The following is a 25,176-nucleotide window of genomic DNA, read 5'->3' on the forward strand; positions in this document are numbered from 1 at the left end:
TACACAGCTTGGGCTCTGGGCCGCAACTGCTAAATCTAACTTCTGCTTTTTCTTGCAGTCCCTTTACCTTCTGAGCCTCCGTTTCTCATCTGTCCAGCAGGGTTTTCATCGAGGGAAACCCATGTGTGCACAATGCGAAGGCACACAGAGTAAGCTCACCATCAGTGGGGAATTCTATCACCATTATTTTTTTTATTTATTTAAAGATTTTATTTAATTATTTGACAGACAGAGCTCACAAATAGGCAGAGAGGCAGGGTGGGGAAGCAGGCTCCCCACTGAGCAGAGAGCCCGATGCGGGGCTTGATCCCAGGACCCTGGTATCATGACCTGAGCCGAAGGCAGAGGCCCCCACCCACTGAGCCACCCAGGTGCCCCTCTATCATCATTATATCACTTAACACATACTTACTGAGCACCTACTATGTGCCAGAAGCTCTCCTAGACCCCTAGAGTCCACTTTCTAGTTATAGTCTGGTAGGTGCAGAACAAAGATCATGAACATGATACAAGTTAAATATTTAAGCAGTGAAGACCCTGCGTAGATTTGATATTTAAATAACAAAGACGGGGCACCTGGGTGGCTCAGTGGGTTAAAGCCTCTGCCTTCCCCTCAGGTCATGATCTTAGGGTCCTGGAATCAAGTCCCGCATCGGGCTCTCTGCTCAGCAGGGAGACTGCTTCCCCCTCTCTCTCTGCCTGTCTCTCTGCCTACTTGTGATCTCTGTCTGCCAAATAAATAAATAAAATCTTAAAAAAAATTTTAAAAAATAAATAACAAAGACAATACATGGGTTTAATACTGAAGCAAACAACAAACATGGTGGTTATTTAAATAGTAAACACAACAGACGCTTGTTATTTATATTACACTTAGTGTGTTAGCAGGAGTGTAAATCACAAAGATGGAATGTTGGAAGACACCCAGGTAGGGGAATGGGAAGAACCACCCGGGACCTCAAGCTGGAGAGGAAAAGGACCTTAAACTCTGCTCCTGACTTCACACATGTTTAGTAGAACTACGGCATTTTTAATTTCTAAAACAGACTCCTCTCACACCTGGTAAAGGAGGCCCCTCCCAGAACTCCAGACCCTCTTTCCTTTGAAATTCTGTGACTGTGTATAAAACTATATAAAACTCACCTGCTCTAGCTGACATTATCTGAGGGTTGACGAAGCTCATGCCTGCTGAGGGCTTTCATCCAACACTGTAATCTTGGCGATAACTGCGGGAGGTCACTTCTCCTGCCATTGTGCAGTGGAGGAAATGGAAGCTTTTTGCATCTTGCCGAGGTCACACAGCTGGATAGGAGGCAGGTAGGACGTGAGCCTGTCCTCCCCCCACCCATGCTCCCCTAGGTCGACGGCTTTTCGGCTTTTCATCTGCCTCCCAAGCTCCAGGAGGGTGGGGCTCCTTCTCAGCCTGGGGCGAGGGGGCGGGGGGGGGGCGGGGTTGGGGGTGTACCTCCCGCCCCCAGCCCAGGACAGCACCGTCACAGGGACAGAGATTTTGGGGCTTGCTGAGGGTTATGCCAGGAGCTGGTAATGAGGGTGACCAATTGTTTTGGTCTGCTTGAGACCATCCCAGTTCCGCCCCAGAGTTCTGCCTCCTGGAGAGCTCCGCAACCCTGGACAGATGCGGGTGATGGGTCACCTCTGAGCCGACCCCACGCAGCCTCCTGTCCTGTCCCTATGGCCCCATGCCCAAACTCAGGCTGTCTTTGATGAAAGGAAACTGCGTAGCTCATGCCTCACATTTTAGGCAAAGTCTAAGTTGCTGAAAGTTCTCTAATGTAGCCAAATGGCTTTACTCTGGGGGTTCTCCCAGACATAGCAGTGGAATATAAACTTGTCTTTCTGGAAGTTGAGAAGCCTTAAAGATGGACCTAGCCTCTGACCAGGAATACCACTTCTAGGAGTTTCTCCTAAGAAAAAAAGCAGAAATATGGACAGTGATTTCTTTTTCTTTCTTTCCTTTTTTTGACAGTGATTTCTGAATAAAGATATTCCCAGCAGAGTTGGTTATACAAAAACTTGAATGAGTTAAAGTAGAATATCATGGAGCTAAGAAAAAAAATCGTATCACAGATTTAATAACATAAAGGTACCATTTTAAGTAGAAAATGAAATATAAAACTAAATAAACACAGCATGAGCCCAATTTATTTATGAGATACCTGGCTGGCTCAGTTGGAAGAACATACCAGTTTTGATCTCAGGGTCATGAGTTCAGGCCCCACACTGGGTGTAAATGGTACTTAAATGAACAACAACAACAACAACTTAAAAAATAAAACAAGTGGAGGTGCCTGGGTGGCTAAGTCAGTTGGGCATCTGCCTTCAGCTCAGGTCATGATCCCAGGGTCCTAGGATTGAGTTCTGTATCAGGCTCCTTCCTCAGTGGGGAGTCTGTTCCCTCTCCTTCTGCCACTCCTCCTTGCTTGTGTTTTCTCTCTCTCTCTCTCAAATAAATAAATAAAATCTTAAAAAAAAAAAAAAACCCAAAGCAATGTTACAGCCTTAGGTTTATACTTTGATGGATGAATAAAGAAAATGTGGTATATAAATACAATGGAATATTATTCAGTCTTAAAAAGAAAAATTCTGGGGGCGCCTGGGTGGCTCAGTGGGTTAAGGCCTCTGCTTTCAGCTCAGGTCATGATCCTAGGGTCCTGGGATCGAGCCCCGCATCGGGCTCTCTGCTCAGCAGGGAACCTGCTTCCTCCTCTCTCTCTGCCTGCCTCTCTGCCTGCTTGTGATCTCTGCCTGTCAAATAAATAAATAAAAATCTTTAAAAAAAAAAAAAAAAAAAAAAAAAAAAAAAAAAGAAAAATTCTGGGCGCCTGGGTGGCTCAGTGGGTCAAGCCTCTGCTTTCAGCTCAGGTCATGATCTCAGGGTCCTGGGATCGAGCCCCGCATCGGGCTCTCGGCTCAGCGGGGAGCCTGCTTCCCCCTCTGTCTCTGCCTGCCTCGCTGCCCACTTGCAATCTCTGTCTGTCAAATAAATAAATAAAAATCTTTTAAAAAAAACTGTCAAAAAATAAAAAGAAAAAAAAGAAAAAGAAAAATTCTGCCATTTCCACCACATGGATGGACCTTGAAGACATTATGCTAAGTGAAAGACAGAGAAAGACAAATACCGTATGGCCTCACTTATATTTGGAAACTAAAACAGTCAACTCAGAAACAGACAGTAGATGGTGGTTGCCAGGGACTGGGGAATAAAGCAAAATGTGGAGGTATTGGTCAAAGGGTATAAACTTCCAGTTACAAAATGAGTAAGCTCTGGGAATATAATATTCAGAATAGTGACTATAGTTAACAATACTGTATTATATACTTGAAAGTAGCTAAGAGGGATGCCTGGGTGGCTCAGTAGGTTAAGCATCTGCCTTTGGCTCAGGTCATGATCTCAGGGTCCTGGGATCAAGCCCTGCGTAAGTCTGCCTGCTGCATGGGGAGCCTGTTTCTCTTTCTCCTTCCTGCTTGTGCTTTTTGTCGCTATCTCTGTCTCTCTCTCTCAAATAAATAAAATTAAAAAAAAAAAAGTGGCTAAGAGAGATCTTAAATGTTCTTTTTTTTTTTTTTTAAAGATTTTATTTATTTATTTGACAGACAGAGATCACAAGTGGGCAGAGAGAGAGGAGGAAGCAGGTTCCCCGCTGAACAGACCCCTGATGTGGGGCTCCATCCCAGTACCCTGGGATCACGACCTGAGCCAAAGGCAGATGCTTAACCGACTGAGCCACCCCTGAGGGACCCCTGAGATCTTAAATGTTCTTATGACACACAAAAATTTTGTCATTATGTGAGGTGATGGATTTGTTAACTAATCTTTTTTTTCATAGAGGGCAGTTTATTATTTTATTTTATTTTTAAAATATTTTATTTCTTCCTTAGAGCACAAGCAGGGGGAGTGGCAGGCAGAGAGAGAGGGAGAAGCAGACTCCCTGCTGAGCAGGGAGCCCGATGCGGGACTCGATTCCAGGACCCTGGGATCATGACCTGAGCTGAAGGTAAACACTAACTGACTGAGCCACCCAGGCACCCTGTGTTAACTAATCTTATGTGTGTGTGTGTATGTATGTGTGTATATATATAATATATATGTATATATGTATATATATATGTGTGTGTGTGTATATATATATTTTTAAGATTTAACTTTTTTTGAAAATTTATTTGAGAGAGCACAAGCAGGAGCAGGAGGAGTGGGGAGAAGGAAGGGTAGAGGCAGAAGCAGACTCCCTACTGAGCAGGGAGCCTGATGCAGGGCTCTATACCAGGACCCTGAGATCATGACCTGAGCCAAAGGCGGGTGCTTAACTGAACCACCCAGGCACCCTGACATGTTGACTAATCTCACTGGGGCAATCACTTCCCAGTATATAGAGGTATCAGATCATCACATTTGTATACTTCAAATTTACACGATGTTGTATGTCAACAGCATATCAATAAAGCTGGGGAAAAAATTGCACGTATGCACAGAAAAAAAAGACTGAGAAGATATAACTCAGAATGTTAACAGTGCTTTTCTTTGCGTTTAGGGTAACTTTCATTTTCCTGAAATACAAGCCTAGTTCCACAAATAAATGATCATCAGAAAGTCAGTAATTAAAAAAAATACTGCATAAAAGGGTTCTGTGCTGAGCTGTTCTAACTCTGCCTGACCTTCTTTCTCAGGTGGCATGAATTACTGGGGCTTTAGAGTGGAAGGCAGTTGAGAGAGCACTGGGTTGGTAGTCAGAGGAAGCCTCCTGTCCAGCTCTTGCTTATTCCCCGTTCCTCTCCTTGAGATGTCCCTACCCCTGCATGTAATGCCTGGTTCAGTTGTCACTTCCTCTACTGGCCGTACCTCTGCTACATACCTCTGCTACAGCTCCCGTCACCCACCTGTTTATCAATTCACATGCCTGCCTATTCCTTTTCTGGGCCTGTTTCTTTCTTTCTTTCTTTTTTTTTTTTCTTTTCTAAAGATTTTATTTATTTATTTGACAGAGAGAGAGAGATCACAAGCAGGCAGAGAGGCAGGCAGAGAGGCAGGCAGAGAGGCAGGCAGAAAGAGAGGAGGAAGCAGGCTCCCCGCTGAGCAGAGAGCCCGATGCGGGGCTGGATCCCAGGACCCTGAGATCACGACCTGAGCCAAAGGCAGAGGCCCAACCCACTGAGCCACCCAGGCGCCCCTCTGGACTTGTTTCTTTCTCTAACAGGCCTGGTGACTTGGAGCAGCCTTCCCCACCCCCTGGGCCTGGCTGCAATGCCAAAGAGCACCACATGAGGGCGCCAGAGCCACACTGGTGACAAGACAGCCTCCCAGTTAGACCAAGGATCCTTTGAAACTACCCTAGAGGACAGCAATAATCCCTGTAAGCCTGGGATGCTTCCATTAAGGAGGGAGCCAGCAATAAAGAACTGGATTATAAACTCAGTCGAGAAGAATCCCCACCCCTACCCCAGTCTTCCCAGAGCTACGCTGGCCAAGGTGACCGTCTGAACTGCCCCCACCCCAACCCCTGAGCATGTTAAGACAGAATTGCTGTGTGTCCTTGTGCAAATCCCTGTCCCTCTCTGGGCCTCAGTTTCCAGCCTGTCCTGCTGGGTTTCTGTGCAGAGATGCCCTAGAGCAGGCATCTGGCTGCTTGCTGACCGCTTCCTGTCGACGACGGTTGAGGATGTTTTCTGGGCCCAGCTTCCTGCTCCAGGTCACTAGTTTGTCATTGGCTCTGCTGCATGCTCAGTGTTTGTTAAATTGAACTGAAGCAGAAGTAAAATCCTTCCTAGTACATAAAATGGAGTTTGGAAGTGACCACTAAAGACATTTTCTCCTTGCCCTTCAGGAAATTCCTGGTTGCAGAGCACTGGCATTGCCCTTGGCTGGGTCCTGGGTGTGTGTGTGTGTGTGTGTGTGTGTGTGTGTGTGTGTGGTGTGGTTATGGTGTGGGGTGTGTTCTGAGGGGCTTGGGATTGGGAATTGGAGGAGTGGATTCGGGATCATTGGAAAACGGGAGGAAGAAGAGAACCAAAGCCTAAGTCCTGGGGACCATGGGGGAGGAAGGGGCCTGCTAGGGGGCAGAAGGCCCTGTCCTTGGGAGAGAGAGGCAGGAGAGGCATGAATTCCTACACCGGGAGGTGGAAGTCAGGGGCCACCCCACAGGTGCCGATCTGTGTTGCGTGCGTTTGGGCCACAGACCCTCCCCCACCCTTCCTACCTCAGGCTGCATGATGACATCATCACGATGCTAGTGTGGGGGCAAATGATGGGAGACCCTGCACCTCTCCTTTAGGAATCACTCCCTCCAGAAAACAGGCCCAGAAAACAGGAGGCCAGCACCTCCCGAGTCTTCAGAGAATTGCTTCCTGACTGGAGAAGACCAGCGCACGTCCCCTTGCCCTGCTTTGTTTTTTTTTTTTGCCTCCACAGGATTTAGCCCTAGGAGACCCAGCAGGCTTGTTACTTTCTGCTGCGGCAGCCTGCACTATGCCGGGCAGTTCCACTCTCCCTGGTGATCCCCGCACCTGTTCCTCTGCCTGGAACACCCAGCCTTCATCCTTCAAGGCCCTTTCCCTGACCAAGGCAGGCAGATTCAATTCCTGCGTCTGGGCCCCCTCGGCTCTTGGCCCCACCCTGTTAGACCATGTGTAGCTCCCTGTTTTCCTCCCACGATGGAAACTTCCTCAGGGTAGGGTCTGGGTCTCATTCTCCTGTGTATCCACCAGGTCCGAGTACCAGGAGGTACTCAACAAATGTTTGCTGAACAAATTAATTTGTTTTCATTTAACGAGCTCATTAGGGCTCTATCTTTCTCTTAATTAGGAAGCAGGAGGTTCTGTTTTTCCTGTAACAATTCACCTTTGGGGGATGATGGCAGAGCCTTAGCCCCTGCGAACAGAAGGCAATCAAACTAGATATCTGGGGCACATGGTTGCATCACAAAGAAGTAACACGTGTGCTCAATGAGGTCCATGTAAACAAGACAACTGGATGTTAAAAGCTTCACATTAAATATACATTATCATACAGCTTATCACACAGAATTAGTTTATGGGATGCTTTTTTAGCAGTAGGTGGCTGGCACAGGTTCTTGGCAGTGACCCACAGCCCCAAAGAGAGGGGATGGCTAGGCTTAGGGCAGCTACCCGTGTCCTAGTGGCACCCGAGTGGGTCTCTGTGGGGTTCTGGAAGGTGCTCCGACAGCTAAGGCTCTGGGCTGTGCTGGCTCCTTCTGGACATCTTGATCCATTTGGTCTGTGCTGGTAAGTGAATCTGGAAGGGGGAGGAGACAGACGTGGCAGCTTGCTGGACGGCTGCCCGATCCAGCCGGATGCTTCATGGGCGCCCATGGGCCAACTCCAAATGCCAGCCTGCCCCGTCTGCCGGGTTTCTGCACGCACCGTCCCTAGGGTCCGTGAGAGCAAATGGCAAGCCTGGCCGTCTGTCCCTGCTAGGCCCTTGGACTAGGGACATCAACCGCTTTTGGTGTGTCCTGGAGAACTGGCCAGAGCTTGGGGTTAAAATCTTACAAAGGGAATCTCCAGGTCCCGTGACCACAGTAGAAGCAGAAGGCTCGCCAAGGGCTTTACCTGTTGACATGAGGCCTTTGCTGGAAGCTAGATAAGGATTCCCCTCTGCTCTCACTGGCCACGGAGGGGCACCAGCCCTGAGCCACCCTGGGAGGGGACCCATAGCTCAGCTCCAATTGGCCCCACCTTCCTGAAACACCAGACCCTTTTCACCATTTTCCTTAGAAAGGCGGCTCCATGAAGCTCTCTCCTGACAGGCAGGTGGGCCCTCTCTCCCCACAAAGCCTCCTTTCTTCCTGTGGTCACCATCTTGTTGTGGGGGGGTTGACAAAAAGGCCCTTGACTCCTCAGGGCTCAAGGATAGAGCTGCTGAAGTGGCTGGGCATTATGGTCAATAATGAGGCCCGCAAAAAAGGCAAAGAAAGGAAACAAAACAAAACAAAACAAAAACCCCAGTGCTGTGGCTCTGAGCAACGCGGCCGGTTAGTGGCTGGAGGTTGTGTTCTGAGACAAAATGCTGAGGGCGAGATATTGTGTGGCAGGGAGCCTTTTTTTCCCCCCCTCAAAGAAATCCAGCTCATTTTTTCCATTAATTGGCAGCTGATGAAAAAAAAAAAAAAAAGCCCAAACCAAAACCAAACCAATGCCAGTAACCTGAATGTGAGTGTTTCTGAAAGGGAAAAGCCGTTTCAATTGTTAGATATCCAAGAAAACATGAATACACACCAACAGAGGAAATGGTCACAATTAGAGGAAGAAGAGGGAGAGGTTCGTAAAATTAAGGCAAAAATTCCTTTTAGCAGCTCCCATCCTGTAAGCTAGCTCCTCAGTCCCTAAGGGCAGCTGGAATTTGGGCCTCCCAGGGAAACTTCAGGAAGATTGGGGCAGGGGAGGGCCCAGGAATCCCTTAAGAGAGCAGTCAACAGCAAAGCAAGCTAGTTTTTCAGGCGATAGGCGCAGAGCCTTTTCTTTCTTTTTTTTTTTTTTAAATATTTTATTTATTTATTTGACAGACAGAGATCACAAGTAGGCAGAGAGGCAGGCAGAGAGAGAGGAGGAAGCAGGCTCCCCGCCGAGCAGAGAGCCTGATGCAGGACTCAATCCCAGGACCCTGAGATCATGACCTGAGCCGAAGGCAGAGGCTCAACCCACTGAGCCACCCAGGCGCCCCCGCCCCCAACACATAGAGTCTTTTCTGACGAGGAATTTGGTGTGCAAGATCGTCCACTGAGAAGTTCACACAGCTCCTGTACTGACCCAGCCTGCAGCCTTGGAAGTGCCCGTGGGCCTCTGGGCCTGCAGGTGGGGGAGAAAGCTCATGTGGGCTCACCCCGCCCCAGCTCGAGGGGCTATTTCCATGTCCCCAAACTCCTCTAAGTGGACCCTTGGGATCCAGTCTCCTTTGGCACTTGTTTGGACAAATGCCAATTACTCTCATTTTCTCATCCACTAAAAAAGAGAGAGAGGGAGGGAGAGAGAAATGTGAATCACTCCAGGTACTCTCTTGCCTCAAAGGACGTTTGGGAAAATGCAAAACAGACAAAAGGTCAGGATGGAGTCTTGGGAGAATAGACCCAAGCCGTGGCCTAAGTGGTAATCATGAGGCAGCTCGGCCTGTGGGAGCCGCAGGCGGGAGGGGCTGTCAGGACCGAGACAGCACCAGGGAGGACGACCCAAGGGGTGGACTGGGCAGAAAGAGCAGTTGCCAAGGAAACAGCTTTGGCTACAAACCTTGGCAATCCACGGCAGCCCCCTCCGTGGGCACGGCTCTCAGTCCTGCTCTACCCACTTGCCAGGCGCTGCGGCGGGTCCGCTCTCTTCGCGGGGCCTCTGAGACCGCGTGTGAGCAGCGTGCCGGAAGCATGGCTGAAGCCTGGGCGATTCTGAAGGTCTAGGACTGCCGCTGATGTTCGAACTGAGCCCCTCGTGCTGGGGACGGTGGTCACCGAGCTTCTGTTCCATTCAGATCAGCAGGGCAGGGAGGAAGACACGTGCTGAAGAAGACACCGCAACTCATGCCGTGTTTGGATTCCTCGTGCCTCCATCAGTAGATGGAAGCCGTGTCTGTCATGCTGCTGGGTGGGACTCTTCTATTTCTTTCTCTTTTTGAAAGATTTTATTTATTTACTTGAGAGCGCGTGCACACGCAGGCGGAGTAGAGGAAAAAAGGAGGAGGCTCCGTCCTGAGTGCAGGACCTTACGCAGGGCTCGATCTCATGACCCTGAGATTGTGAGCTGAGCTGAAATCAAGTGTCAGATGCTTAACCCATGGAGCCACCCAGGAATCCTGGATTCTTCTGCTCCTTCCACCAGCATTTAGCCACAGTGTGGTGGTGGGTGAGGTGGGGGGGGGGTGGACAGGGGGAACTAAGAGGGAGCCCCTCACAGCCCAAGGGGGCGCTGCCCTGAAGGGGTGGGAGGAATCCCCACTCCTGTCAAGGACAGAGGTAAGTTAGAGGTGGGGTGTGGCAAGGTGTGTTTGTATCTGCAGGGAAGCAGTGTGGATGGCCGGAGAACTCCAGGTCCCCCCACGGGTCAGGATTTGTCTTCCGCCAGGAGCAAGGTAACAGCGAGGCCATGGAGAGCCAGAGCGCTGGCCACGGAGCCTGCCAATCTGGGCAAAGAGCCTCTTCTGCTTATGAGCTCTGTGACCTTACGCAGGTTACTCTCCCTCTCCATGCCACCCTTTTCCCCACGTTAAATGCCTCAGAGGGTCGCACTAACCAGATAATGGGGGTGGGGGGGAGCCGTCTGTGGACGGCTGGGTGCTATGCAGACTTGCCATCACTGGGCAGCTACAGGAGGGAGGGAGAGCTTGGCTGTTGGGTCAGCGCCAAAGGCCACTGCTGCTGGAGGCTGAATGCGGGGCCCTGCTGCACATTCCTGCAGGCTGGCTCTCAGGGGGGAAAGAAAACCCCCCTGCTCCACTGACTGCCTCCCCCACTCCCCAGGACCTGTCATACCATACGTGCCAGAGACATCTTGCTCTAGGGATGAAACCAGCACTGTCCCCCTCGGAAACCCTCTGTGGTGTATTAAAAAAAAAAAGGATAAGAATATATATTAAATGACTATTTTATTTACACACCCTATTCATAAATAATTGAAACTTCTTTGTGACTGCACAATGATTCCTTGAAGATCCCCTAAAGATTACACTGAAGTGACTAAAAGTGGATTAGTGGGTTACTCACATCTGTGTGTGACCACATTCTCTCATGTATGGGCTCACACACACACACACACACACACACACACACACACCAGAGGGGAGGCGGGACTCCCAGGCTCTTGTGGGCTCTCAGAGCACCCGCATTTGTCTCCCAGCACCAGTGGGCCCGGTGGGAAACTGGGCCCCCTCCCACAGGTGTGAATTTGTGACAGCTGGAGAACAAAGAGCGGCAACCCAGGGAGCTCCCGCCCCGCCCCTCGCCCCTCTGGAGCTGCTCTCCTTTGTTCATCCTGGAAGGCATCTCTTTGGATTTGCAAATATTTTAATTCACAGAAACTCAAGGAGGGGGTGGGGGTGGGGGCTGGGGTGGCGCGCTGGCTGTCCTGCTGTCTTTATCCAGGCTTTCTCCAGCCCCCACAAGTGGCAACAGCATTCTAGAGACATGCAGTGGTGTGCTAGTACCATACACACGACAAACTGGACGTGGCTGGCGACAGTGGCCGGGGGCCTCTGGCTCCTCCAAGTCTGGGCCCTGTCACAGAGCAGCATGGGGCTGGTCCGCTCAGAGGGTCCGCACAGCCACCGGGTAGAGGAGGGACAAGTGCTCGGCCCCTTTGATGGGCAGCTTTCTGGTGGTGTAGTAGTGGATGACTTCCGGGACACTGTCGAACGGGGGGCTGTTCTGACCCAGAACGTACTTCTCTTTGGTTTTGGCCAGTTTCATGTGCATAAAGCCCTGGTTGCTCCTGCGAACAAAACACGGAGGTTACGGGGATCTGCAGAGTGACAAAGGTCGAACAGCCATGCTAGCCAGGACCAAATGAAATGCAGCTGCCCCTGCTCCCCCAAGCCCAGCACAGACTAGGAACCAGCAACAGAAACTGCTGGAGAGTCTTCTAGGCCCTGAGAGCTTTGGAAGCTCCCTCAGGAAAACAAACCCCCGGACTTGGCTCCTCTTCCTGTTGCTGACTCAGTATTGAAGCCTCGAGTGGCAGGCACAGTGTACGTATAAGTCCCCAGCTCTCTGACAAGTGTGCGGGACAGGTTATCCCGCCACCCCCCACCCCGTTTACAGATGAGGAAACTGTGTGGCAGGGATGACAGGAGAGCTGTTTCCCAAAAATTGATGCTCCCCTTTCCATAGTACTCTGTCACTAGGAAGGGGTGGCCCAGCCAGGAACTACATTTCCCAGCCTCCCTTGCAGCCACTGCAAACATGGGACTAGCGTTAGCCAATGGAATGTCATGAGGATATGTGTTCTTCCCCCCAGCTCTGACCCTGTGCAGGCACACTCTTCTCTGGGCTTCCTCCCTCTGTTCAGTGAACTCTGCCTCTTCCTCCAAGGCCCAGCCCAAGTGTTTCCTCTGCCAGGAAGTCTTCCAGGCTCCTACAAGTAGAGCTCCTTTCTTTCTCTGACTGCACTGAGTATACTCATGCCTCCATCAGCACTTGCTTAGTTGAACTGCAATTACTTATCTTCTCAATTACTGGAAGTTCCACAGAGCAGGGCCCAGTCCGTGCCCACCATGCATGGCACCTGCTGAAAAGGGCAGTGAGGGGGTCCCTCGGAGATCAGAGCACAGCCCCATGCCCTGTGCCCCATGAAGCCTGCCAGCTACATCAACACGCTGTGGGGGGCACAGCTCTTGGATGGCAATGGCCACACTGCTTCCACCTGGCCCTCGCAGACCCCTCCCACCCCCACCCGGGTCTCCGGCCACATTAGATCATGCACTCCTCTGTCATTCCGCCTTTGCCCAAGCCGCCTTTTCCCAAGCCGCCTTTTCCCTGCCCACTCAGCTCCAAGCCTGACCTTTTATGATGTTGCTGCCACACATGCAGATGCTTGGGTTTCCAAAGGACAGTCCAATTTACCTCATGTTTGTCACTTAGTGAGAAAGCTAGGACTCGGACCTCCTGCTGTCTTCTCTAGACCCTGTCCCTTGGCACTGAGAACTTGTGACCAGCCCTGGGGGCCCGGCTTCTGGGACACCAAGGCCCACCCGCCGGTGAGGCCGAGCTCCACGTGAACACAAGTCTGCAGACTCCTCAGCTCCAGTCCTCTTGCTCCGGCAGCTCCCACAGGGGCAGTGGAGGACTCATGCATCGCTTCCAGTCGGGACTGGGCTCCCCGCACGCACCAGCGGCTGCTCTATTAATGTGTCAATTTGGACTCCAGGACCATTTTCAAATGGCAGAGCAAATGCTTAATGAAGGGCGGGCACTGAGCAATACATCTGCTCATAATAACGTATTTAGAAATGTCACCCTCAGCTTAAAGGAAATCGTTTGGAGAGCAATTATGTTTCAAGAGAGAATAATTCCTGTAAAGAACTAAAATTTAAATCAAGATTTTTTAAGGCTGACAATGTTCTAATTACAGAGCCTGTGGCAAGTTCTGCTCCTCAGTGAAGGGTCATTTCATTGGAGAATTGCCTCGATGCCTCTGAGAAGCAGGAGGCGCGCTTGCTTCAGCTGCTAGGAAGGAAACGGTGTGCATTCCATGAAAAATGTACAACCCCAGTTAGGCGGAGATTAACTCCCCACCACGCTGGAGAGATCACAGAGCAGGGTGGGCGTGGAGCCTGGGACCATCACGCCTCTCTGTGTGAGTGGGTCGAGAGGGGCGATGTCTTGGGTGCCAGACCGCTACGCATCAACGACTGTCCCAGGTCTACAGCGGGGATGCAAAGTGCAGGCTGTGTAAGATGGGATCGCAGCAGCTAGCCATGGGCTGCAACAGGCGTATGGAGTTGCAGGCGGAGCGGATTTCATTTTTAAGGAGGTTAAGGAAGGTAACTCCTATGGTTTAATGGGACGTTTTTTATAGCGGTTGTTCTTAAAACATGCCGCAAGGGAAGTGGGCGGGGAAGGTGAGAACAGCTGACAGAGCCAGAGGCAGAAGCGGAAGCTGCTCTGTTCCCAGACCACCAGCTCGGCCTGGAATGGTGGAATGGCCACCAGGTGATTGGAAACCTCCCCGTCAACAGACACGGGCCGGGTAGGGCAGCTGTCAGCACTTCCCTCAAGTGCCTCCAGCACTCAGATTTCATTACACACAGGTTTAGGACTCTGAACTAACAAAGTTCGGGGACAGTGGCAGAGGACTCGGGCCCTGTGACCTCCCCACGATCCCTGGCATGACCACTGCCTGGCACAGGGATAAGGGCCCACGAGCTGGCTCTCCCATGAGGGGCCCCCTGTAGGAGTGGCCCTGCCCGCTGGGCTCAGGCACTGCACACCCCATGGTTCGCTGGACCCGAGGCGGTTCTTTGGGGGGTGCTTGGCTCTGTCCCTGCGTCCACTGCCTCTGTGAGGCAGGGAGGCTAACTGGATGACCTCTGAGACTGCTTCCAGGCCTAAGGTCCTGGATTCCACATGTATAAGCTTAAGCTGTTGCCCACTCTGTGAAGGTATCCTGCAGGAAGACGCCTGGGGGCAGCCTCATGCCCCATTCCAGGGCTCCCCACCGCCCTGTAGTCTCATGGAGCACTGGTCTGAATGGTCATCACAGTCAATGTTTCCTGAGCATTTCCTGGGATCCAGGCTGTATGCTGAGCCCCGAGGCTCAGACAGAAGGTGGCCAACCCAGTGTCACACAGCAGTCAGCAGTGGCGCTGCTCCCCTCCTTGCTGGGCCTTTCCCAGGGTCCATGCTCCTGACCTCAGTACCATCAGCTCTGAGAGGGAAGCCTACTCAGCCCTCAACACTTCATGTGAGATCAGGCAGGGTGGTAGGGGAGAGACCTTAGACCTTGCACAAGTGACTCCTCGACTCTGGTCTCAGTCCCCAGGTGCTTGCTCCACAGGGCTGACGGTGGGCCACAGACAGCACAGGGCTGGCCTGGAAAGGTCACCCCAAGCACTGGGAATGGCCCGTCCTGACCGGTGAAGCTCCCAACTATGTAAACAGGGTGGTGACCCATCCCATGGCGTTGGCAGGCCCTGAGAGAGGAGCGGGCTTGGTTTTTGAGGCAATCTGTCAAACTCCGACTCACGAAAAGGTCAGGAAGAACCCTGTCAACACACACCCGAGAGATGTGCTGTAATGACACATCCTGATCGGAAGGCCACAAGGTCCCCACGAGTGAGATGTTACCTAACAACCACTAAAGATTTAAAAACAGCTGCGAAGGGATGGCTTGAATGACTCCCGACTCAACACAGAAGAAGTCTCACATGAGAAGAGAAAAAAAAATCAGAATTTCTAGGGAGAACACAGTGCATCAGACGCCCAGCATGCCTGGGGATGCTGTGGCCACTCTGGACAGAGCTTCTGAAGCTTGAAGCCACCTGAGGACCCTCTCCTCTCACCCTCTTGGGGAATGTGGGAGGAAACTGAGGCTGGAGAGAACAACGCTAGGGCCCAAGGCACACAGCAAGGTGGGCTGTAGCTGCAGCCAAAACCTAGAGCCCTTGCATCCAGGATCTCGAGGGCCAGGTCCTGGGCCTCCCCATCACCCCTTCTGGGAGGGCACTGGTCCCCAGGGAGTTCAGAAAGGCTGCTGCCGCCCGCCAGACTCCTGTGTCGGTCTTGCCTCCTTTGATAGGACATCTTCTGAGAGCAAAGTCACAATTAGGGGTGTCTCCAGTGGCTGACCTGTCTAATGAGTCATGTACGGCTGGCGGAGGCTGGGGTGCTGGGGCTGTCACCGCGTTTAGTTCGTTCATTAACATCACAAAAAGCACCTCCTCATCACCAGGATTATCAAACGTGCCTGGTGAGCCGGGCCTAATAACAGGCCCCACCTCGTCTCATAATCACGGGCTTTAATAAAACATCACTCAGCCCGCAGCTGCCGGCCCGAGCAGGGTACAAGGCCTCACCTCTCGCTTTTAGACCTAATTGCTTGATGCATATTTCATGAAGGATTCTGAGTAATCGTTATGTTAAATCGCTTCTTTTCATGATGAAATGACTTAAAAATACTTGCATATAATATTTATGCAGGAGAAGGCAAGGAAATTGCCTTTTGGGACTAGCATGTAGGACCTGTTACAGGAATCCACACCCAGCGAGGATCTCTGGTTCCCCTCTACTGAAAGGTGGGTAGGTGGGGAACTGCTCCCTTGACGGAGATGCCCCAGAACGCTGTCCCTCGGCTGAGCTGACCATGGCTCCCCAGGGCCACTGCACAAGGAACGCCACCCGCGCCGCTCACACGCCCGGCGTGCGCCAGGCAAGGAGCTGAGCTGGTGCTACAGGTTAGCTCACGGAAGCCCACAGCAACGCTGCTAAGTTGGTGTAACTACCACTATTTACAGATAGGAAGACTGATGATGCGGGGGGGGGGGGGCGGTTGTGTGCCAAGTTCCACAGTACGGGGTGGGGCTGGGGTTTCCCTAGAGCTGTCCAACTCTAAAGTCTATGTTCTCTTCTTAGCCTGAGGTGAGTGTTCCGGGATCTGAAGCTACCACTGCCTCCTCTTTCCGTGCTTGGCCACCAAAGCAGATGGATCCAGGTGTCTAGGTGGGCCTTCGGACTCCTTCTGCCTTGAGACATGGGCTCCCTGTGGCTCTGCGAGCTCCTGAGTTCAAAAATCTTGTCTGCTCGTTGTAATGTTTCTCAGCAGGCCAAGCCTTACTTCCCTCTGGGCCCTCAGCAACTGCCTGGCCCACAGTTGGGTACCTGGTCCATCTGTCCATTATCCATCCATCCATCTGCTATCTAGTGAGGGTCTGTCCTGAGCCAGCAACGAGGATCCACCTATCTTTCCCCTGCGGCTGTTCTGCTCTGTCCCTCAGGGTGGCCCAGCTAGGGTGGAAGCCACCGCCCCCAAGGCCAGACACAGTAGCTGCTCTGTCTGGACAGCACTGGTCCTGGGACAGCCAGTGAGGACTAGCTGAGCGAGCTTACTGGGGGGCAGAGCCATACCTATGAGTAGTGTGTAGCCACTCCAGAGAGAACACGCTGTGAGAGCCCTGGGACAGTGGGAGAGAAATATCCAAAACTCAAGTGCCAGGGCCCTCAGGGGACAGGAGCTTGGCTGCCATCTCCTGAGGGGCCTACTGTGTGCAGGCTAGCATCCACAGATACTGGGACCTTCCGGCAAAGGGCTGGGGACACAGAGATGTATGACAGTGTTAATGGTCACCCCTGGTCCACAAATGGACCAACCTGTGGCTTCAGAAAGACGCTGCGAGGGCTGGCATTACCTGCAAGACACCCACGGCACAGATGAGAAAATGGCTAGAGGACAGTGAGAGGACATGAGGGTGTACCGAGCCAGAGGACGGGAAGCTCCTCCCAGCGGACACGGTCTAGGAGTCAAGGGAGCTAGGGGCGGGGGCTTACAAGGTCACCTGGCAAACACCTGCATGCCGCCCACCGCCTTCCGAAATAGCCTTCACCATGATAAGCCTCAGACGCACGTGCCAAGTTATGGCAAACAAACGTTTAAATGTAAACGCTGCTGAGTGCAACGACTTGATTTACAACCAAATAATTAGACTTTCAATAAATGCATCAGCGGTGATTAGCCTTCCTGGGCCACCTGGGCATTTCTCAAGCACTAAGTGGGCGGCCCAGGGTGAGGGCTTCCAGTAAATCATGACAAACAGCCATCTCCAGGCAGAAGGAGAGGTGGCGGAGGCCTCTCCCAGCGAACATGGGGAGGCATAAGGTTTGCCTTGTGCCACACAAAGCAGCAGGTAGGCCAAAATGAATGCATTTGGGGTGATTTTCTCAGAAGACTAATAAAGTTTTAGGCAGGAGGACTTTAAGAATCAAGGCTTACAAGAGAGTAAGCCTCCCATTACTGGAGGTGTGAAAGCAGGAGGGTAATGATGCCTGCGGGTCAGGCTGGGTGACTTTTACAGTTCCCTTGTCCGGTATTCCCAGAGGTTCTCAGGCTCTGCCAAGCATACATGAAAACTTCAAGAAGGGCGGAGGCAGGGGTGGGATGGGGCAAGACAGTCTAGCGTGTTTTGTTTGGTTTCCCCTTTTACTTCTAATTGAGGTCTCTCCTAGGAATGTGAACACCTTTTTGTGTTTAGCACAGGTTGGGGGGACGGTGGGGGCCGGACTGACGTCAGACTGGACTGAGTTCAAACTCTGATCCCACTGATGTCATTGGCCGGGCAAATCCCTTCTCCCCAGGTCTCACTGTCCCCATTTGGGAAAGGTGGAGGAAGGCTCTCCAGTACTCAAGCCAGTGAGGGACACCCCCAGGTGGGTGGGGGCCACCCCAGCAGCAGCCAGGACAACTAAGGCAGGGGAGGGTGGCTAGCCTCGATGCAGGAAGACAAACCAACAGAGCCCTGGGTATAGTGGATCCCCAGGCTTAGGGAAGACACCATGACAACAGGAGTCCCAACACCTGTGTCCACAGATGGAGAGAACGCATTTGTCCCCGAGTGGTCTCCATCTGCTGCGACAAGTCATTCCCAGACCACACTCTCCTTGGAGCAGTGCTCCTCCACTGAGGTGAGTTTATCCCTTCTGGCAGATAATTTGGCGATGCCTGGAAACTCAGCGGCTGCCGGCATCTTGGTGGAAACCTGGGGCGCTGCTCACAAACCTAGGGCGCACAGGATGGCCCCTACAACGAAGACTAATCCAGACCCAAATTCCAGCAGCACCGAGGTTAAAGCTGACACATACTACTGTCCAGTGCCTAAAAATCTGCACCTGTGAAATGGGAGTAACGAGAGTTCCCCTCACGGTAGTTATGAGGGTAAGTGAGAATGTTCTTGGGAACAAAGTGTGAATGCTTGATAAAGCTTAGATCGTCTGGCTCCGTATCTGAGGGCGTGACATGCAACAGAGCTGGCCGAACAGCTTGGCTACTAAGGGGTCCAAGCTGTTTCCAAGGCCCAACCTCTGCCCCCACCACCCCCACAGCCAGCAGGTCGGGGGGCCATGCCAGCCTGAAGGAAGCTCCAGAACAGAGACCAGAACAGGGAGCTGTGGGGGTGAGCCCCAGCGGCTGCGGAGAGGACTCAGAGAGGCACAAGGGAAGAAGGACAGCTCCCAAAGGAACCACCGCCTGTGGATTCAGGGTCCTCCAGACCTGGGTCTGAGTCCCTGTCCTGCCATGTTGAGCTGTGGCTCCCTTGGCCTCCACTTCCTCACCTGTGGAATGGAGCTCCCACCTCTCCCAGGGCTGTCTGACATCTGAACTAGGCAGTGTGTGAGCTAGTCTGGCAGGTGCTGAGGCTCGGGGTTCTGACATGGCTTTGTTTCTAACCGCTCTGCAGGAGTCTGCATACAAGTTACTGCCCATCTGGTTCGTCTTGCTGGCTCCATGCGGTCTGGGCCGAGCAGTGAACTTGTCTTCCCGTCTGTCTGGTCTATCATTCATAGCTGTGTTGGCAGCCCAGAAGCCATGGATGGCCAGGCAGAGTCCGGGCTGCCGGACCACCTCTTCCAGCTGGGCAGCCCACCCGGCTAGGGTAGAAGAGCCAGCCGTGGCTCTGTCCCTGGGTGACACTGGGGAGGGTGTGTACTTCCCTGACATCGGTTTCCCCGTGGGGCACCTGGGTGGCTCAGTTGGTTAAGCCACTGCCTTTGGCTCAGGTCATGATCTCAGAGTCCAGGGATCGAGTCCCACATCAGCCTCAAGCTCCATGGGGAATCTGCTTCTCCCTCTGACCTTCTCCCCCTCATGCTCTCTCTCTTTCTGTCTCTCTCTCAAATAAATAAATACAATCTTTAAAAAAAAAAATCAAGTGGTATTTCATGGCCCTCTCAAAAGCACGTTGTTACCACAGGGGTCCACATGAAAACAAAAGGAAAGACGAAGAAAGAAGTTTCTGTGCTTAAAAAATACTGGTCAGGGGTGCCTGGGTGGCTCAGTCGGTTAAGCGTCTGCCTTTGGCTCAGGTCATGATCTGGGGTCCTGGGATTGAGTCCTACTTCTGGGCTGCCTGCTCACCAGGGAGTCTGCTTTACCCTCGATCTCTGCCCCTCCCCCCACTTGTGCTCTCTAGCTCTCTCAAATAAATAAAATCTTAAAAAAAAAATACTGGTCATACATGATCCGTGGTATTTATTAAGTACCTATGATGTGTACTTCTCAGCATTCACCATTTCTGAGCAGACCAGATATCCAGCACAGGCTTCTAAGACTATTGGTTCCCTGCCCTCAGTTCACAGATGACTTAGGAGGCCCAGAGAGGGGTGGAGGTTTGCTCTAAGTCCCCAGTGAATCAGGGGCTGGAATCCCCCCACACCCACCCCCATGCCATCAGATGTAGGGGCTGCTTGGGCACCAGGGGTAGCCTTGTCAGCAGGGATGGGGGATGACAAAGTGGAGAGTGAGGATGGGGGAGGGGTGCAGAGAGGTGGGAAGCAGCAATCTTCCACACCCCGAATCTCGAATCTCGTGCTTCTCCTCCAATCATGGGGCTGGCTTATCCTCCCAGCCCAACTCCTGTGCTGGTGGGGGCTTCCCTTGCTCACTGACAGAGGGCACCCATTAGCAGAGCAAGGAGGGGACTTCCCCACAGAGCACCTGATCCAACTTATAGTTTTGCTTCAAAAAAGGGAAAAAAAAAAGTAGAGAAAGAAAATCCAGAGGGGTCTTTAAAGACTACAAGTTAAAACAGATCCATTTGCCAGTGACCCTGCCCCTAACCTGAGGGTAGTTTTCTCCTCTCTGGAATTTCAAAGGCACACAGTTGCTGCAAGCCACCCGAACATCCTGGCCAAGGGCCTTTGCAAATCGTATCAATGACAGTTCTCCTCCTGTGGAAAAACTCCCAACAGTCCTGGAATCTGGGCCTCAGTTTCTTTATCTGTGAAATGGGAGTAGTTTTCAATGTGCTCTGAAGACCACTGAAAGCAAGTGAAAAGAGCTCTGTACCAGATATTAGGAACCTGGTCCCGACTCCAGCTTCTGCCCTCTTGGGCCTCAGTTTCCCCATCTCTATAATGAAGGGACAGGACTGGAGGACCCCCAAGGTCCCACAAACTGGTAAAGCTTTGAAGCCTGGCACATAGGAGATGTTCACACCACATGATGAAGAAGGAATGACTACGTAGATATTAAACAAAAGGACTCACCTACTTACAGAAGCGCCAGAGTGCCAGGGCTAGAAGAGGACCGCGTGTTTCTTTAAACGTGCCTCAGAATGCCCACATCACAGTCCTCAAGACTTGTTAAACCTGAGGCTCCCTGGGTCTCTTTGGAACCAGATCTTTTATTTTTTTAAAGATTTATTTATTTATTTAGATGGGGGAGGGGCAGGAGGACAGAATCTTTCAAGCACACTTTCCACTGAGCATGGAGCCCAACATGGGGCTCGATCCCATGACCACGAGATCATGACCTGATCCAAAAGTCAGACGCTTGACTGAATGAGCCACCCAGGTGTCCCTAGAACGAAATCTGCTTTTAATTCGCTCTCCAAGAGATTCTGATGCACATTCAGGTTTCAGCGCCCCCATTCTATTTCTATCCCATGATGGAAACACCTTTGTAATACTCACATTTAGCGTCCAGCTTGTATCTCTTTCCCTCAGCCCTGGGGAGATTACTTCCTACCGAGACAATCCCTTCTAAGTTTTGATGACTCTGACCATGGGAAATTCCTTCTTGGACTTAGAGCAGCTCAGTGACCATAGCCTTAGCTCCGAGCTCTGGCTCCTGTGACCACAGTTATTCCTTCCACCCCAGGAAGGCCCCTCAGAGACCAGAAGACCAAAGAAGCAGAAGCAGACCCAGGGCTCCACTTATCCTCACAGAGCGGCATCTCCTGTCCCTTCCCATCCTGGTCACACCTGCTGTTCACAATCTCTCATGCACTGGGGTCCTGCAACTGGGCATTGTCCCTGGTGGGTCTGTCCAGCTTCGCCCTCAGCCCTGCTGTCTGGATATGACCCCACCATCAATGTGGACACATCAGGTCATTGCTAAACCCCTTTCCGGTGTCTGTTGACCTCCTAAGGCCACCTCCTCCCAAGGTCCAAAGGACAGGATCTGACCGACATGCAAGTGTTATCAGGTGAAGATAACATTCACTTCCTGACCAAAACCAAAAGGAACACCAGGTCCAAGAACATTAAGAAGCAAAAGACCACTGTCTTTGGCTACATTCGGAAGGTTTGCAAATGCAATTTTGAAAGGTCAGTCAGGCTTCAGTAATCTGGGCTCTGGAGGGCAAGTCCTCTTGTGCTGGGCATATTCATTCTGGCAGCTTCTTGACAACCTCTGTCCACAGGGTGGAGAATTTTCTCAAAATTAAATCTCCGGCTCCTTGCTCCCTAATGAAATTGATTTCTGCCTTGATACACAACAAAGCTTTCATTTTATTATTTGGCTAGGATTTGACCACATTAATTACAGTTTTTTTCAGCATGGCTGCAAGTAATTGGGTTCCAAAAAGTTACTTACTATATGGAACTGATTGGTTTTTAAAAGCACAACTCCTACAAGAGTAAAATAGTCAACCCTAGTTTCTTCACAGAATACTTTTTTGGTTAAGATTGGAACAATTAAAGACAGAAAAGGTATTTTTCTGGCCCGAAAATATGAAGTCCAAGTGGGATTACGCTAACATTTGAAGACTGTGGGTCTGAAATCTGGGTGGGCTCAGATCACCGGATCTCATTCATCTGCTGCCTCGCTGGTCTTATCTTCACTGTGTCAGAACTCACCCTACCCCATTCCCGCCCCCCCCCCCGCATTTTTAATCAGTGTTACTGGTATAATTCTGCCTGCCTCAGAGGACACTCTGCAAGGGCCTGTTCCAATCAGTTTCTCCTAGGTACCTGGGACTCCAAAGAGCCTGCTGGGCACTGTGTGAATGCACTGCTCTCTGGGATGCTACATCCAGCTTGGGTGGGGCAGACACTTTTAGGGTCAAGTGGACATGATAGGCACATGGCCTGCCCTTGGGAAAGCGGGAGATCAAAACAATGAAGAACCAGGAACGTGGGGTACTGCCATGGTCATAGGTAAGTCCCAGGTCTTACTGAGCCCTTTTCCTTGACGGTGAAGTGGGGATGCCAGAGAGAGCTGACGGACTTCTGAGTTTGTAAGGCATGTCTCTGTCCATAATAGTGTTGGTCACCTGGGCTGGGGTTGGAGGGCCTGGGGGCTCATATGGTAGGGACAACTGAAAACGCTAGTCGGGACCAGAGGAAGAAAGGATAGTGCAGAGACCTCTCCTCCAATCCCAAACCCAGTTAACCACCCTTCTACCTTGCTGTTACTTCGCTCTCTCTCTCTCTCTTTTTTTTTTTTATTTGAGAGAGAGAGAGAGGGAGACACAACGAGAGAGGGAACACAAGCAGGGGGAGTGGGAGGTGGAGAAGCAGGCTCTCTGCTGAACAGGGAGCCCGATGCGGGGCTTGATCCCAGGACTCTGGGATCATGACCTGAGCCAAAGGCAAAGCCACCCAGGTGCCCCTTGCTGTTACTTCTCAATAAATTATCATCTTCCACAGCCCTGATCCAATGCCAACTTCTCCAGGAAGGCTTCCAAGATGCTACTGGTCAAACTTAACTTTCTTTTTCCTTCACCTATTCTCTGCCACATCATCTTATATCACACCTACCTGTTTGTTCCCTTGTCCAGACTACCAGCTGAGAGACTCATGTGCCCCCGTCACCCTGCCCAGTTAAAGGCCTGGCACATGGTGCGATCACAGCCGTGACAGCCACACTGCTGATCTATTTGTTGGCCCTGCCCTGAAAGTCTGATGAGAAGGTGGCAGGCTGGTTCCCATGCTGCCTGGAACCATGAGCAGTGTGAGGATATTCAAAAGGAAAATAGGGAGGAAAAAAAAGTTCTAATTAAAGCATTTCTAATAAGCTGGCTTTGCCAAACCAATTGTTTCTGATATTTTTCCTGGGTGAAGTAATCTTTAAAAAAAAAAAAAAAGAACAAGACACTAAAAGTGGCAGAAATCAGCCCTGGCTGGAAATGAGAAGGCGGCTGCTCACTAGGGAAACCGTCTAGGAAAAGGTTTGAGGCACTAAGAACAGGAGTGGGGAGGCATCCACCTCAGCAAAGTGGAAGTACGTGTGTGTACGTGTGACACTAGGCACACACACACACTCACAAACAGCAAATCATCATTTTTACAGTTTTAGCATTTGAACCGTGGGAGCAAAGACGAGAGCTATAAAATCTGACACCCGATTTTATAAATCTGCCTCAAATACCAAGAACGCTGATGCAGAAAATGGGAGAAGAAACTACAGGGGAGCCATGGGGCTCAGAGGCGATAGTGCCTGGGCTCTGCCAGCGACCTGTCACAGGATGCTGGGGCTGTCTTTTTCCCTTCCTGGGCCTGATTCTCCCATCCCCAAGCCAGGGTCTTGACCCGGATGACTCAAGACCCTTCTGATTTTAAGGGGCTGAAGGTCTAGGGAACAGCCAGCCATACTGCCTCTTGGAATTTTACCGTACAAAGCTATCTGCTTTAAGCCAGGCCAAATGCCTCTAGGTGGGGGCTAATCGTATTTCCTCCAGCGGCCCTGACCTAGCTAGAAGCAGATTAAGACCACAGCCCTGTCCTGGGGCAAGCACAGAAGCTCTGCAAACAATCCCACCCGCATCAGCACAGCTTTCCTTCCACCCACTGTGTTCCTAAGCCTCCAGGCTCTGGAGGCTGGGAGAGCCCAAAGGCTGGGAGCTGTGAAGCCACCTGCTGGGAGATCCTCATACAGGGAGAAGTGGTGGGATTCAGGCCCCCCGTCCTCTGCCTGCCCACCCCCCCCCCTTGCATCCTTCTCTGTGCTGCTGCCCCCTTGCTGATGGCAGAGCCGAGGTCTGTGTCTGTCACCATGGCCGGTCCCTGCAGCACCCATATGCCCTCCCCAAGTCCCCAACCAAGCCATTCCCAGATGGCTTTTGCAAAAATATTATTAAACAAGTCATATTAACAAGATGTTAGAAATGTGATTAGAAAGAAATGTTTGTCTCATTTGGAGAGACCACCCAGTGCCTCAGAGGAGAAGCTGTCCTGGGGCATGAGAGGTTTCCTGGCGACGGACAGGCAGTTGGAATGCCTCCCCTGGCGGGCGAGCCACACAGGCGGACTTATGCGGGCTGATAGGAGATAATTAAAAACCAGCTGGAAATGTAATCGGGGTGGCTCAGAGGCTCAAGGGACCATGGAGCTCTCCGGGGAGCAAAAAATGCATGCATGTCTAGGCGGGGACACCCAGTCTGTCAGTGGGCTTGCTTGGCATCAGCGGGCCAGGGGGTGTGCTGGAGAATGGGTTGGCTTTGTGATGCAGGTGCCTGTCACCTCTGAGCTCTGGGCAGCAGTGGAAAAAGGTCAGCTGACTTGGGGAAAGCGTGTTTTCCTGGGTCTTTCTGAAACTGACCATTCCAGGTCCATGCTGCAGCTGGCGATACCACTGCTCACCCGTCATTCAGAAATCCGGATGAGGTTCTGACTCCTCCCTCTTTCTCACCCTTGTCAGTTCCACCATGACATGTGTTGCCCCACCCCCAAACCCCGCTGCCCTAGTCCTTTACTGCAGCACTCCCAGCAGCCAGCCTGCACCCCTGATCCCTTCCAG

General features: G+C 51.6%; 1 protein-coding gene across 1 annotated transcript in view; it reads right to left on the reverse strand.

Moving 5' to 3' along the window:
- Positions 1-10,583: 10,583 nt before the first annotated feature.
- Positions 10,584-25,176, reverse strand: part of SHB (SH2 domain containing adaptor protein B) — a 134,178-nt gene continuing 119,585 nt past the window's right edge. The window contains exon 6 of the mRNA XM_080819608.1: positions 10,584-11,442. Coding sequence (XP_080675734.1) covers positions 11,259-11,442 — 184 coding nt within the window. The 3' untranslated portion in view covers positions 10,584-11,258. The remainder of the gene's footprint in view (positions 11,443-25,176) is intronic.

Source organism: Martes martes, assembly GCF_963455335.1.
Source record: "Martes martes genome assembly, chromosome: 12".
NCBI classification, from domain to species: Eukaryota; Metazoa; Chordata; class Mammalia; order Carnivora; family Mustelidae; genus Martes; species Martes martes.